This window comes from Archocentrus centrarchus, chromosome 19, assembly GCF_007364275.1.
Source record: "Archocentrus centrarchus isolate MPI-CPG fArcCen1 chromosome 19, fArcCen1, whole genome shotgun sequence".
Classification (NCBI taxonomy): domain Eukaryota; kingdom Metazoa; phylum Chordata; class Actinopteri; order Cichliformes; family Cichlidae; genus Archocentrus; species Archocentrus centrarchus.
In genome coordinates this window covers 26,643,084-26,657,433 of record NC_044364.1, presented here as the reverse complement: position 1 = coordinate 26,657,433, position 14,350 = coordinate 26,643,084, and the positions used below count along the sequence as shown (strand labels likewise).

The 14,350-nt window shown below is 42.6% G+C and overlaps 1 protein-coding gene across 4 annotated transcripts in view; it reads right to left on the bottom strand.

Moving 5' to 3' along the window:
- Window positions 1-14,350, bottom strand: part of aatkb (apoptosis-associated tyrosine kinase b) — a 62,557-nt gene that overhangs the window by 16,751 nt on the left and 31,456 nt on the right. For 2 of the 4 annotated variants that reach the window (XM_030754544.1, XM_030754546.1), the window contains exons 2-3: window positions 11,721-11,854; window positions 5,287-5,428 (exon numbers count right to left, since the gene is read on the bottom strand). In XM_030754544.1, the coding sequence (XP_030610404.1) occupies window positions 5,287-5,428; window positions 11,721-11,854 (276 nt within the window). Of the gene's footprint in view, window positions 1-345; window positions 649-5,286; window positions 5,429-8,278; window positions 8,495-11,720; window positions 11,855-14,350 lie in introns of those variants that run through there. The other 2 variants (XM_030754545.1, XM_030754547.1) reach the window with 2 other exon arrangements.

Here is a 14,350-nt window from a genome sequence, read left to right as displayed (position 1 = left end):
TCAAACAGCAGCAGCTAAACGCTGCTTTTTCCTACACTTTGATGAGTTTATCAAATGCGTATGAACCTCTCTGCAGTTATCTTTTACATTTCTCTGCTTTTCATTTATTTTATGAAGTCCTGTGCTTTAATGCATGTTTGTCTGAGAGCATGTCTGACCTTAAGACAAAGGATACAATGGTCTTTTATCTGAACAGCAATATTTTCTTTATCTTTTTCATTCTCACTGGCTTTTTTCCCTCTAATACAGAACAGTAAAAGAGTCAGATGAAATGGATTATGTGTATTTTATTTCTTCATCTGATTGATCATTATATTAATACATAAATGATATGATAGGACGTACCACATCCAGGGTGTTAAGTAGCTACTGGAGAGTCCATCCTCTGTCCAACTGATTGCTATTGATTGGTTCTAAAATTGAACATCCGAACATGGACGTTGCCCACTGTTGCCTAAACAAACAGCCTCTGCTCTTAGGTGTTATTCTCTACTGAGCCGTCTCTGGCACTGATCTGTCTGGCTGTCCTCCATTTCCTCGATGCATCACTGTCAGCATCCCCCGATGACCTGCGTTCTTCCCGCTTGCTGAACATGCCCGACTGTCCCGTCCTGTCCCAGCTCAGCCAAATAAAACAGACTGAGGGTAACATCCCCTCCTCTCTGCCCTTACTATCCATCTCTTTCTTTCACTCTGTGTCTCCCACGATGACACTTAGTTTCTGGGCGTCGAGGCAGACAGGCACATCTTTGTGGCGCTATCTTCCCCCCCTCCAGACTGCCACACAGTCCAGTCACTGTGTGGAGGCCATATTGGGCACCCCTGTCCCCTTTCCCTGACTGGTCATTCCTTACACCCACTTACACTCTGGCTATTCTGGCCCAAAGTAGAATACCCACCATTGTCTTGTTGCTTAGGGCAGCATGGCACCAGTTAGGACCAGTTAGTAACACTGGAGCCATTATCTGCAAGCTCCATGACAGAAGAATGAACTGAGTTTTGGTGATATGCAATGAGTTCCACCTACACCATCATGTTTACCACAAATATTCATAATGATGATGGGACAGTGAGGAAGAAGAAACTCTCAAAGGCATTTGTTAACTTTAAAATGATATTTCTGGCACCAATTTGGAGGAAAGTTAGTCCATGGGTTAGTGTGGGGTATATACAGTATGGCTATGGATGTGATTTTATTATTTTTGTTAACATTTTAATATATTGTTGTGAGTTCTGAAATCTTCTTTCTAACTTATTTCCACGGTCTGGTGCTTTCTCAGATGCTGAGCCCCTTGATAAAAATGCATCTGGCTCAAACTCTCAAGCAGCCAGAAGGTCTTCAGCAAGATGCACACTGGCAAAATCAATCAGAGCCAAATGGAATTCCCATCATCCCCTAACAGTCCAGTGGATCACGGTCCACTCTCTGCAGGTGCAGAGCTTCAGTACTGTCCTTGGATAATCACTTAATGTCAGTTATGATGTTTAGCCATGAGAGAACAGAGAGGACTTAGAGGTCAGTCGATGTGTGTGTATTACTGTGGTTGCATTTCAGCTGATATGAAAGTTTTTAAAGCGGTTTAATAATGCTCATACTAAGCATGGCCAAAGGTTCAAAAAAAGGGTTTCAGTGTTTATTAATCCATTCAGTGTCTTAATCACTTATCTAACACAGGGTGCAGGGAGGGGGGCTTCAGATCTCTCTAAACACTTTCAGAAAGTTTTTTCTAGTCTTGGCTCTGTATGATATCAGTGAGAGAGGCTGTTTATAGCCACACCCACCTGCTGTTCAAACCTTCTGTTTACAAGGGGCAGAGGATGACTGTCAGGCTGCACAACAGACTCAGCATGAGATAAATAATCATGCAAAGATACAGAGGCCACCATAAAAGAATATGGAGCTGGAAATGAGCAGAAGACGCCCTCTTTAAAGGATGGAAGGCTTCTCTGCTTAAATTCCTCATTGTGCGTTTTCTGTGTGTGTGCATGTAGTTGTTCTCATGTGTAATATGAGTGGGTGTGAGCTCCATTAGTCTTTACAGTGGAGCCTGCAGCACACAACAGCTGCATCAGGGCGGGTCCTTGTAAAGTGGGCTCTGGTCTGAGCCAAGCTCTCACAGTACTGGTGTCACATTAAGACCTCCACCTATTCACACAGTCCATGGACAGCCCCACTGCACAGCAGGATGCCAGCAGAGATGGGAACATTGGCTGAAATCAGACTGCTTTACACACGGCTGCTTCAGCTTCAACCCTCGGGAATCATGTCCACACTCAGTCATGTTATGTTTTAGTAGCTGGACTTTCTTCTGTCCTTGTGCAATCTCTCACACTCTGATGCTGAATGTTAACTTGTTATCATTGTGAAAGGCACTTTAAACTGTATGAAGTTATACAGATGAGTCTGAAGTAGAGAGGTTAGAGTAAACTGAGACCTGCTGAAGTGGTAGCAAATAACAGAAAAGTATGAACAACAAGCAATGCTTAATGGAGTGAGACAGATCAGTTTCTTTAAAAAAAAAAAAAATCAATATCCTTCAATGATGTCACTGGGTGAGGCAGTCCTTAAGGTGCAGTAATGAATCCCTGACTGCCAATATAATAGAAACCATATGTTTCCTAAGCCTGTGTGAAAGGTTCCAGAATCACAGACAGCAGTGAGCAAATGTTTCTGAAGTGATACACATACATTTGGTTTGAACAGCAAAGGTTTAAGTCCCATGAAACCAAATCTGACTGTGTACTAAAGATGGAGTCACTCACTATGATTAGGCTTTGAGACCAGATGTGATGAGTGAGTGGATCTGACTGACAAGCCGAGGACACCGCGTGCTCAAACGGTAACGTGTCAATCAGACGGGTAATCGGGAACATGTTGTTGTACTCAGTAAGACTTGAAATGAGCAATTAAGAGTGATGAGAAAAGTATTTACTGAAGTCCTTTTCTCATAGGTTTCTATATAATCCAAGCAATAACCTCGGGGGTGGGGTGGGGGGACTGAAAAATTCTGCCAGCCAAGAACTGCCAAAAGCTGCAGTTCTTTCAGTGGCTGTTGGAGTCACTCTTCACAGACTCCTGTGATAAAAGCAGCAGGTTCAAACACTGTTTGGTCTCTGAACAGTTTTCTCAGTCATATGAATGTACAATGAGTAAATATTTGTCAGAGCCTAACCCCCGGGATGCTGGTAGGTGTGTGGCCACTTTGATTGGCAGGTGTGCCATTACAGGCAGCAGTAGCTGATTGCTGTCTACTGGCCCCAAGTCAGCTAATTCCAGTCAGTGATACGTCTATCTACTGTATACAGTATAAAGAAAATCAGCCACTTTTCAGAGCTGGCATACATCGATCTTTTAGAAGAAAGTCTACTGTGTATACACCTTAAAGAATAAGCAATAAAATAGATTCTTCCTGATTAAAGTTTTGTTTTATTTGGCTGCATTCAGACATGAAACCAAGCAAACATTTACATTTTTATGTATTTGTACTTTGTTGCAGACCAGTGTCTGCATTAGCACCATTCATTAAGTCTCACCACACTCCAGTGTCATAAGTTTATCAGGCAGCATCAGCCCATTAACACACAACAAGCAGCATTGTCACATACAAGCAGAAACAGAGAAAGAAGGCATCAGAGTGAAAGAGGAGACTTCTCACTGGGGTTTTGTGCTCTTGCATGCCTCACATACCAGCAAACAGCAGTGTGGGCTGGTCGCCTGGACATCATTATGCAACAGACAGATGTTTGTGGGAGAGAGTGAAAGTTAAAGAGCACAGAGTTCATTCTGTGGAGACCTGCAGTGAGGGATTGTGGGATAGGTGGAGATCCAGCTGATCGAGGCCAGTGTAAGGGTGGTGCTCACTCCAGGGACACACAAGCCTCCTCGATCTTCGATTACTCTCACATCCTTCATGTGTATTTGATTGTGTGAACCTGTGGGTTAACTCCTGAAAGGTTTGCATCCGTTTGTAGCAAATGACATAAAATGAATGATATTATGATTGGGCAATCTTTAAATCCAAGTTCATTTCACATAACCCCTTCCAACAGCAGAAATCCCTTTAAATATGATCCATGGATTTCCAAGATTTACCCCTTAAGAAATTCTCAAATTTTTTCAGGTCTCTGCATGATTTTCACCTATGAGCAGTATATGTCTCTGTGCTGTAACCCGTTGGTTTGTGGCCTCCCATTCTGCAGCCCTTTGACTGTCATCATCATCATAGATAAAGGGTGCGTCTGACTGGACAAATAGTGGGCCCACCCTGAATCATAGCCTGCTTTATTGTCCTTTTTGACACTAATGGGGACCATGATTAAAAAAAGAACATCATAGTCTATTCAATAACATGTAGATCTAGAAACTGAGAGATGAACTCATGAATAATGTGTCTGGCTGCGTTCTCTTTGACAATCACACTTATTGTGCACCATGAGGAGCCACCCTCCTTTCTGGCCATTAGAGAGAATCTAGATTTGAGGGTACATTTTCAGAATCAGAGGCTGCATGTTTGAGTCATGTTTATCTTTCTGAAAATTGTCGAATTTAATTAAAAGTTCACATTTGTGTGAGTTCCCGAGTATTCGTACTTCCCTGGAAAATTTGTTACTGCTTGTTTACTGGAAGGTTTAGATATTTAGCCAAAGAATCTCTAACACCCCCCCACCTCCACACACACAAACACACTAATACCGGACTGCTGTTTTTTTTTTTTTATAGGTGGTGCTTGTAAGGTAGCCCAGAATTAACGGGGCCCTATGGAGCTCAAAAATCTTACATTTGTGGGATGAGCGATTTATTTATTTAGTTTTTAATATATTTTCACTAGTTTGAGCCTTTAGATAGCATTTGCATATTTAGAGGGTTTTGATTGGAGGAAAAGACCTTCCTGTTTGTGTTAGTAGTGCCATGGCATCATGAGCCACTTCACTACATCCACCATTTTGATTTTGGACATGAAGCAAGCAGTAACAGAAACTTTGTTGTAGCCGGCCCCTGACTGCAGTCACCTGCAACCACCACACACACACGCTTATTAATGCTGTAGCTAGTGCTGGATATGAGTGAATATGTTGTAAAAACCTGAGTTGATCAGCATGCACACAAAAAGATATTTGTGAATTTTATTTCAGTTTATTTGTTTTTATGTCCATAAAAGTAATTTTAGCTTCCACTCATTGAGCACCAAGCATGTTGTAGGTGAACTGCAGTCACAGCTGGAACAGCAGGATTAACATGGTGGATTGGCTCTCAGCTCTGGCTCAGATAAACTGAACTGAACTTACCTGATCGAGCAGGTTGCTTGGCGACAGGCAGGGACACCTCAGTGAGCGGTAGGATGTACACATCAGGGCTGCCCTGGGAGGCCGGAGAGGCCAAGGTGGACATGTCTGCATGGTACTCATCCCCATCCACATTCTTGAATTCCTGGTTGAACACACAGGCAAAAATACAAAGGTCAAAGGTCATGCTAACCACACACCCCCATGACTCTGAGAAGGATAAGTGGAAGACAATGGATGGGATGGGATGGATGTAAACTGAGACTCAAACAGCTTCTAATCTCAGCTCTCCTGATTTGACGTGATGAGTTGGATGAACTTGTAACTGAGGGTATCAGAAGACTTCCCAGCATGCATCATTTCTTCAGAGACTCCCTGTTTTGTAATTTGAAGACTGTAGTGATGATGGAAACGTGCTGTGTACTAATGCATGTTAAATAAAGCCTGAAGGTTTCTTTCACACAGTTCAGTTCAGTGATGTCATTGGGAGGTGACAAACTGACAGCAGGAGCAGTTATTGATGAACAATCGATCAAACAATGAACAGACTCTTTAAATCTAAAAAACATAAATATGTCTGAACAGTTTAACTTTATAACTTTAGTTTGCTGTTTTCTCGACTTCCTGTCATTTTTAAACTGGTCTTCAGCAACCGTTCTCCAAGGTCTGTTATTTCTTTGGACTGACTTTGGCTGCTTTTTCACTCATTTTCAGCCCAGTCTTTCTACCTGAGGAATGTTTTTTTTGTTTGACTAGTGAATGACCTATGAATCATCCAAGCATGAAAAAGGTTCCTAACTCCAGGAATGAACCAGTGTTGTATCTACACTTTCAAAACTCCATATAGTGCAGCTCGTCTTCAAGAGAAGAGTTCTGAATGAAGAAGTTGAGAGCTGTTTCTAAAAGCGGTTTAAAGAAATGACAGAAAGCTGCCTCAGAGGGTTCAGGCTCGAAGAATGAAGGTGGTCACGACTTTTAAGCTCATTAGAATTGCTTCATTTCCATGCACGTTTCCAGGTGTTTCGATGAATCTGTGCACCTATTTCCCATTTTCCTGGCAAAATATAAAGAAATGAGGGGTGGCGCCTAATCTTTAATCTTGCATTACAGAGTCTTTCATGTCAGATTGCATCATACAGTCAATCAGGCTGCTGTAGAGGCCTGTGAGAGGGCGGGGTGGGGGGTTGTCATCCTTGACCCTCAGCAACAGAAAACTGAGATTTTATTTGTTGTTGTTTACAATAACACTGATGTATGATTCTGTAGAAAGTTGATGATATTTTGGCACAGCCACTGAAGCAGAGCTGAGATAAACTGAAACAAGCTGTCCTGGCTCGGTTCTCGTTTCTGTGAGCTGTTTGTAAAAATGTTGGAGCGTCGCAGTGTAAACAAAGCCAGGCTGGAATGTCCAGAGATTATTAGCTCTAAGATTACATGTATCTCAATCCTCTTCTGAGATAAGGCTGATGACTTACGCCTTCTGCAGAGAACAGACTGGAGGGAGAGCTTCTCCGTCTTACTTTCACTCGGCAAAAATGTCTTTCTTTAAATTACATCTTCATGCAAAATTGACAGTGAGCATATTTATAAAACACTGAGAGACAGAGAAGGTCTTTGACTTCATTTACTGCTAATTGATCTAATCGTTCTGCTTCACAGGCAGCAGGCAGGAATGATCAATGCATCTCTGAGTGGAGAGGGGTGACTGGTGTCACACCCACATCTCTGATAAGACAGATCCTTTAATATGTGATAACCATCAAATTAAACTTGTAAGAAACTGAAAAAAACCCAGATATTATGAGTAACCTGTTTTAATTTGTTAACTAAGAAATAGCTTCCAAAAGTGTGCAAATACTGCACTGTGGTGATTCTACAAATGAAGAGTGAAGAATCTATAAAACCTAACTAATAATCACCTTGCACTTTATACGACTGGGACATGTGCAGCCAAAGAATAAATGTTTATTACAAATCAAAGATGCAACATTCACAAAAGAAAAAAGTATTATTCCTCTGCCGAGGCCAGGCGATTTTGCACAACAGCTGCTGAATTACATGAAATGTGGTGACAAGGCGTGGCATTGTCGAAGGAAACAGCCATTACATTATTTTTTTAGTAATAGCTTGGCTTTGGTCATGGATGTGCTCTTTAAATGTGCCGTTTTATAGCCTTCCCAAACCATTGCTGTTCATAAAAGGCTGCAGGTCTTGTTTATAAACGTTTGAAAGCCTCTGTCTGTTGAACATAATCACACATCTATGAAACGGTGAACGAGGAGGGGAGCACGCGCACACACACACACACACACACACACACACACACACACACACACACACACACACACACACACACACACACACCGGATGTTAGAATAAAAGTCTCTCAGATGGGAAAGCAGCAGTGTCCCCTTGCTGGAAAAATCTGACCTGCTGCGGCCCTCTGCAACACCCACACAAACACATGCACACATAAACACCTCCATCTCATGCCTCACACACACAAACAAACACACACACTCACACACACAGCACACTGCACACCCTCCCCTCTGCCTCAGATCCAAATCTTCACACGGCCCTGCACACCCTCCCATTCAACATGTGGTTTCACTCTCCACACTGACACACACACTGTCACCACAGACACACACACCAGCATTTACACAACAGCATCAGCATCCCTCCCTCTCCATATGTCCATAAACTTTCCATTATTAGAAATAAAAAATCTGTACTGTAAACTTGAAGGTTCCACAATAATATAAGCAGATAAACATAGCACATGATTATCATCATGACTGATCTTTAGTTACACAATTGATCATCTCAAAACTAATTCAAGTGGAAAAAGATGCAAGAAAGGTTTTTACTGTTTCCTGTAAATTAAGAAAACCACTCTGCATCTCTGGATTGTCTGCTTTCAACATTTACTTTATGCTTTCTATCTTAATAAGAAAGGAATAAAATCCTCTACAACCATCTGCTAGCTTACCTTTCCCCACAGGCTGCAGGTGAAGAGGACATGCCACGTGTCTCAAGTTTTGGTTACAGCATCTCAACCTTTTTCTTACAAACACACATCCAAACACACACACCGAGTGCCCCACTGGGCTCCCATTGGTCAAGGGCAGCGGGAGGATGCCAGTGGCAGGAAGAGGCTTCATCATTCTGCAGTGAGAGGCTCACTGTTGCTCCACGGAGGAGGAAGAGGAGGAAAAGGCTTTGCAGCTGACCACTGAGTGTCCCTGGGATTGCCGAGGATGGAGGGAGAACCAGAAGAGAAAGGGGAGAGAGGAAGAGGGAGGAGCACTATCTCCCAGTTCACAAGTGGGGCTGAACTTATGGTCATCTCATGAGAGAAACTGAGCCCCCACAAAAATGTGTGTGAGAAAAATACAAGTGGGAGGAGGAGGGGGATGAAGGGTGAGGGAGGGGGGTGGGGGGGTGAAGGGTGAGGGAGGATGAGGCGAGATGAAGGGTGGGGGGGGGGGGGCAGAGGTGGGGGGGGGGTAGTATTCACATACTATATGTGTGACATCACACTCTCTCTTCCTCTTTCTCCCAGAAGCCAAAGAACATCTGCAGGGCAGTCCCCTCCTCACTAAAGCAAGAAAAACAGCCACATGGATTTTATGAACACTGTGAGGACTCTGACTGCTTTTCTCACTGTCTTCTATCTTTGACCTCATCAACTGACATCATCCAAACTCTTGGATTTGAATCTTTAGTCTGAGCTAAAAGTTGACCAGCTGCAGTTATTAAGTTATTGTGCACTTATGCAGGCACTGTTAATCTTTATTTAAAACTCTCCTGAGCATTTCATAGTGCGCAGCATATTGGAGCAGGTTAGCTTTAGCGGTGGTTAGCTTTTGCAGCTGTTAGCACTGGCTCACAGGAACTTGCCTGCATGGCTTTTTTCTGGCTTCCTCCCACAGTCTAAACAGAAATGCTTGTTAACTGGTTCACTGCACTGGCTGTGGCTGTGAAGTCAATAAAGAGAACATGGGTTAATGTTACATTATCATGCCAGCTAAAGCATTTCCTTTATTTTTGTGGTTTGGTTCAGATTGTACTCTTTATCTGTGTTGATGAGATTCATATTTACATCTGCTACATCTCTAATACAGCCCTGTTCACAGGAATCCAAGGATCTAATGATTAATACAGTGCTGTTTTCTGTGCAGGCAGCACAGAGTTTCCCTAAATTCGACTCTCCCACAGAGCGCTGCTCCTCTGTTACTGTCTGTAAAACACAGAGAGCTTTTCTCTCTTGCCCCCCCCCCTGCTTTAAGTGTTTTTTCCTCCCTCTAAAATTCCCTCTTCCTTCTCTGGGAGAGGCTGTGTCTAATTCCAGATGGGGGCCCCGAGGCCGGATGCACTGCAGGCTCATGGGTATGCCCTTCCTCACGCCCTTGCGCCCTTTCACTTCCCTCTCTTCCCACTCCTCTCGACAGGTTTTGAAGTGGGTGGTCCAACAGCCAAAGACACAAACCAGACACCAGACACATCATATATCTTCACTAGGAACCGTCTTCTAAATATACATTTAACTAGTCAACATACATTTAATGCTGAAGACAGAACAGGATGTTATGTAATAACTAGAAACATTGCTGCAATCACACATTTCTGATCCAGAGTGGGGAGGATGTGGTGAAAAAAAAAGCAGACGAGAAGAGACGGGATGGGGATGAACCTAAAGGCTAGCATGTCTCATTATTAAAACAACTGTACATATCCCTGCCTCTGTGAGAAAAGTCATCTGGCAGGTCCAGCGATATTCACTCACAGCTTCACAGCGGCATAAATGATTCTCTAATTTCCTCTAAAGCGCCTTGAATTATGTTAATTGCTTACATAATGATGCAACATAAATTAATAAAGTAAGGAATTAATCAGGTTCCTTTGACATGCATTAATATGGAGCACAGTAGAGACTTGCTGTGGGAGAGCAAAGAAATGCTCTATTAATGAAGCAAAGGAACAAAATCCCACTTAATGATCTAAAGCAGAAACAGCAGAAAAATAGAATGATATTGCATTCAAACCTCTACATGTTTAAAAAGGTGTAAAGCGGATATTTTAGGTATGAGCCTAGAGTGGTAAATAGCTAATCCTAATATGCTGAAGCTAGACTGTGAGCATCTTAGCTATCTAGCTGGAGGGAAATGATTACCAATTCATTTTCAGCCAATAGGAGGAGGGCATGTCATCACTACTGGTGGTGATGTCAGTGCTATCTAGTTATGCTACAGTCAAGCAAAGCAGTGGCTGGAGACACTGGTGCAACTAAAATTATTGCAACTGTGTACAATCAGCTTGCAGTCTTGTTGCCTTGAAACAGTTGCCTCCAGGACCAGGACACTGCATGGTTTGGAAGAAAACTGCAAAAGTAAAATGTTTAAATTCAAAGGTGAAGCAGCAGCAGCGGCAGCTCAAAGAAAGTAGAACAAATACAGTCACAGACACATATTCATATGCATACAGTCACACATACACACCATCTTCCTCATTCCCTGCCCTATTTTCTCTGGTGCTGTGACCCATTTCAGCATGCTGCTCAGAAATGGGGTCTACATCAATTCAATTCAATATTATTTTATTTATATAGCACCAAATCACAACAAACAGTCACCTCAAGGCACTTTGTACTGTGGGTAAAGACCCTACAATAATACAGAGAAAACCCAACAGTCAAAATGACCCCCTATGAGCAGCACAGTGGGAAGGAAAAACTCCCTTTTAACAGGAAGAAACCTCCAGCAGAACCAGGCTCATGGAGGGGGGGGTCATCTGCTGTGACCGGTTGGGGCTGAGGGGAGAGAAAAAAAAAAGACATGCTGTGGAAGAGAGACAGAGATTAATAACAATTAATGATTAAATGCAGAGTGGAGTATAAACAAAGTAAATAAGGTGAATGAAAAGAAACAGCGCATTATGGGAACCCCCCCAGCAGCCTACGCCTATAGCAGCATAACTAATCAGCAACATCATCAACATTAACAACATCAGTGACAAGATGGTTCTGAAAAGGTGCGCCTTTCACCACTCCAGAAACACAGACCCTTCCAGCTTTGTGTGCTACTCGTCCTTCCTCCCAGAGCAGACATGGCTAAAGACGTGCACTGAATAATGGTTGTGTAATAAGAGGCAGCGAAGAATGTTCTATGTTCAGGCTGTTTGCAGTAATGCTTGTGTGCAGAGAAAGGAAGATTGCATTAACTCATGCTTTAATGAAAGTGTGTGTGTGTGTGTGTGTGTGTGTGTGTGTGTGTGTGTGTGTGTGTGTGTGTGTGTGTGTGTGTGTGTGTGTGTGTGTGTGTGTGTGTGTGTGTGTGTACTGAAGTGTGTCAGTTTGTCTCATTCCTCAACTGTAATCATATTTCACATGGAAGCAGATGAATGGAGCTGTGCGCAGCAGAGGAGAGGCACACCTTGAAGCCAATCTTGCCCTTCTTGCAGCAGAGGCAGGCCAGCATGAGGAAGACAAAGGTGAAGAGACCAGAGAACGAGATGGCCACCACAGCCAGGGACGATGACCAGGACAGCTCACTCAGTGGAGCACCATCTGCAGCACAATCACAGAAAGAGAACCACAAGAATATTAGCTGGGAGACTCGTGATCAAATACACATTGAAACTTCTAAAACATAAGAGACCTGTTTTATTAAGGCACTAAAGCACATAGTTACAGTCAGGTCTTTTAATTGCATTTCAAGCTGTTGAACTTGCTGCTTTATCAGGAGATCTTTTGTTTCCATTAAGAAACAAACGCTTGAATCAGAACCTAAAATCCTGTTTTTGATGGAAATTAAATTCTTTGAAACATTATAGCCCTATAGCTTTCCCCACAACACAAAGAATCACAGCACACCTCTGCCAATGGAGGCCTGTGGAATGTGCTTTCTTATATTTATTTATTCTTATATTCTCACATTTTTAAATACAATAAGGATAATTTGATGATGATTTGAAAAATCTTTAATTTGTTATAACCAAATAAAAAGGATGGTTTTATATAATAAGATTCAGAGGAATGGCTGTTGAAACTTTATTATTCTGCTTCACTGCAGTTCCCTAGCAATAAGCTTCCACAGCAATAACATCTACTTGGAATTTAGTTGTTTCTATTCTGTCCTATATAAAGACTGAATGGTGGTATTATGGTGAGACCAGGCTTGCTCTGATGCAGAAATAATTGTTGATGCATTTATTATGGAACATCAACTTCATATAAAAAGAACAGGACACTACACAGAGCTTCATATACTCCCTCCTAATCTGCCATAGACCCCAAACAACCGCCACCAGCACGCAATTAGGTCATTGGTTTAGTAAATTCTGACCTGCTTTTACCAGCTTGTCATAAAGAAGTATTTTTAATAAATGGCCTTTTCTGCAGAATGGTGTTCAGCTGTACTTTAATTATATTTTCTTATGAATACAATAAAAACATTTCAAACAAAATCTACAGCCATCATGTGAGATCTTTAGAGCAGAAACGTGTGTGTGAGTGTCACTAGGTCAGTTTAAAGTGTTTGAAGCATTTCTGACTAGCAGAGGAGATAAAACAGGGTTTTGGAGACTTGAGAATATGAATAGGTTGGTGCACAGCCAGGTACATTCCCTACCTGGGAGTGACCAACAAAGTCAATTTGTGTGTTTGTGTGAGACAGTGTGGGGCACGCTGCTAATCAGCTGAGCTAATCTTACATTTTGGTATATTTAACTTAATTAACATAATTCAAATATATGACATTGAAGTTTCACTGAAACCTGCTATGCTGCTGCAAACCTATCAGTGGTGCCTCAAAGTTTCCCTGTTGTCAGTACCCACGCTGCACCCACAGTGTCAGTGTGGGTGCAGCGGAAGCTGAGCCTGCATTAGATCCATGATGACCAACTTCCCTGCTTCCTGCAAGCTACTTGATAAAAGCCCAGCAGTGTCTGTCCTGCAGTGTTTTTGAATATTAGCAATACTGAGCAAATTAAAATCTGGAGCATTGTCTCAGTGTGTGGGACAGGCCTGCAAGGCATGCAAATTCTGTTCAGTCCCACACATAGTTGGACACCTATGGAGTGCATTTGACTAAGAATCAGCCTTTAATTTTCATATATCCAACTTTAAAAGAAGGCTGAAGGAATAAAAGCTAAAGTGTGTTCTTAGAATCCCATAGTCATTTTTTCCCGTTTGCAAAACCTGTTGAAACTATTTGAGTGTCACTTTTCTTGTGTGACATGTTCACTTTGGTAAACTAGAGCCGTATTCTCACCGTGGACCTATAACCATCAGACCACATGAAGTCCTAAAGTAAAGGATTCTCAAACACATGATATTAGACCATGCAGACCAAAATGGAAATGAAAAAGCAGTTTATATCACACTGACGGCACCCTGAAGGGGCACTATGGGACCGAGGGAGAGGATAAACACCTTCCTGTCCTACATTCACAGTTTTTCAGTGTTAGAAATCTCCACAGCAAACCTGTTAGTTTAATTAAAAGCCAGATCTAGATGTAATCATGTTACAATATTAATGAAGCTGATTTACAATATTTACACACTCCAATCCTGCCTCAGCAGCCCAGTGGTGCTCTCTGGTGTGGTATTTTCTTCAGGCTCTGTCTCAAAGCGAAGCCTTAGTGACTTGAATTATCCTCCATGTGGGCTCCTCACATCCCATCCAATCTCATAAATCAGATCTTGTTCCCAGTTTGGGGGCATTTTTGGGTAGTAGAGTGCCCCCCCCCCCCCCCCCATCCCGTTATTTTGCGGTAGCTTCCGAAATGCAACCGTTACCAGGGAAACAGATTGGAAGGACGGCCAGGCAGGATTGCCTTCAGCTGTAAGTCTCTCACACCAATGCCTGCCAACACCAGCGCCACCCAGCTCCACACACACATATATACACAATAAACAGAGCACAGAGAATCATTCCTGCTGCCAGTTTGTGCTGATCCTCTGAAAGCTGCTGCAACTGGCTCTCAGTGAGCATCGGGCTCTTAGTATAATTGGACAGAGGGGGAACGCTGTTGTTTGGGAGGCTGGCTGGCAGGAAGTAGG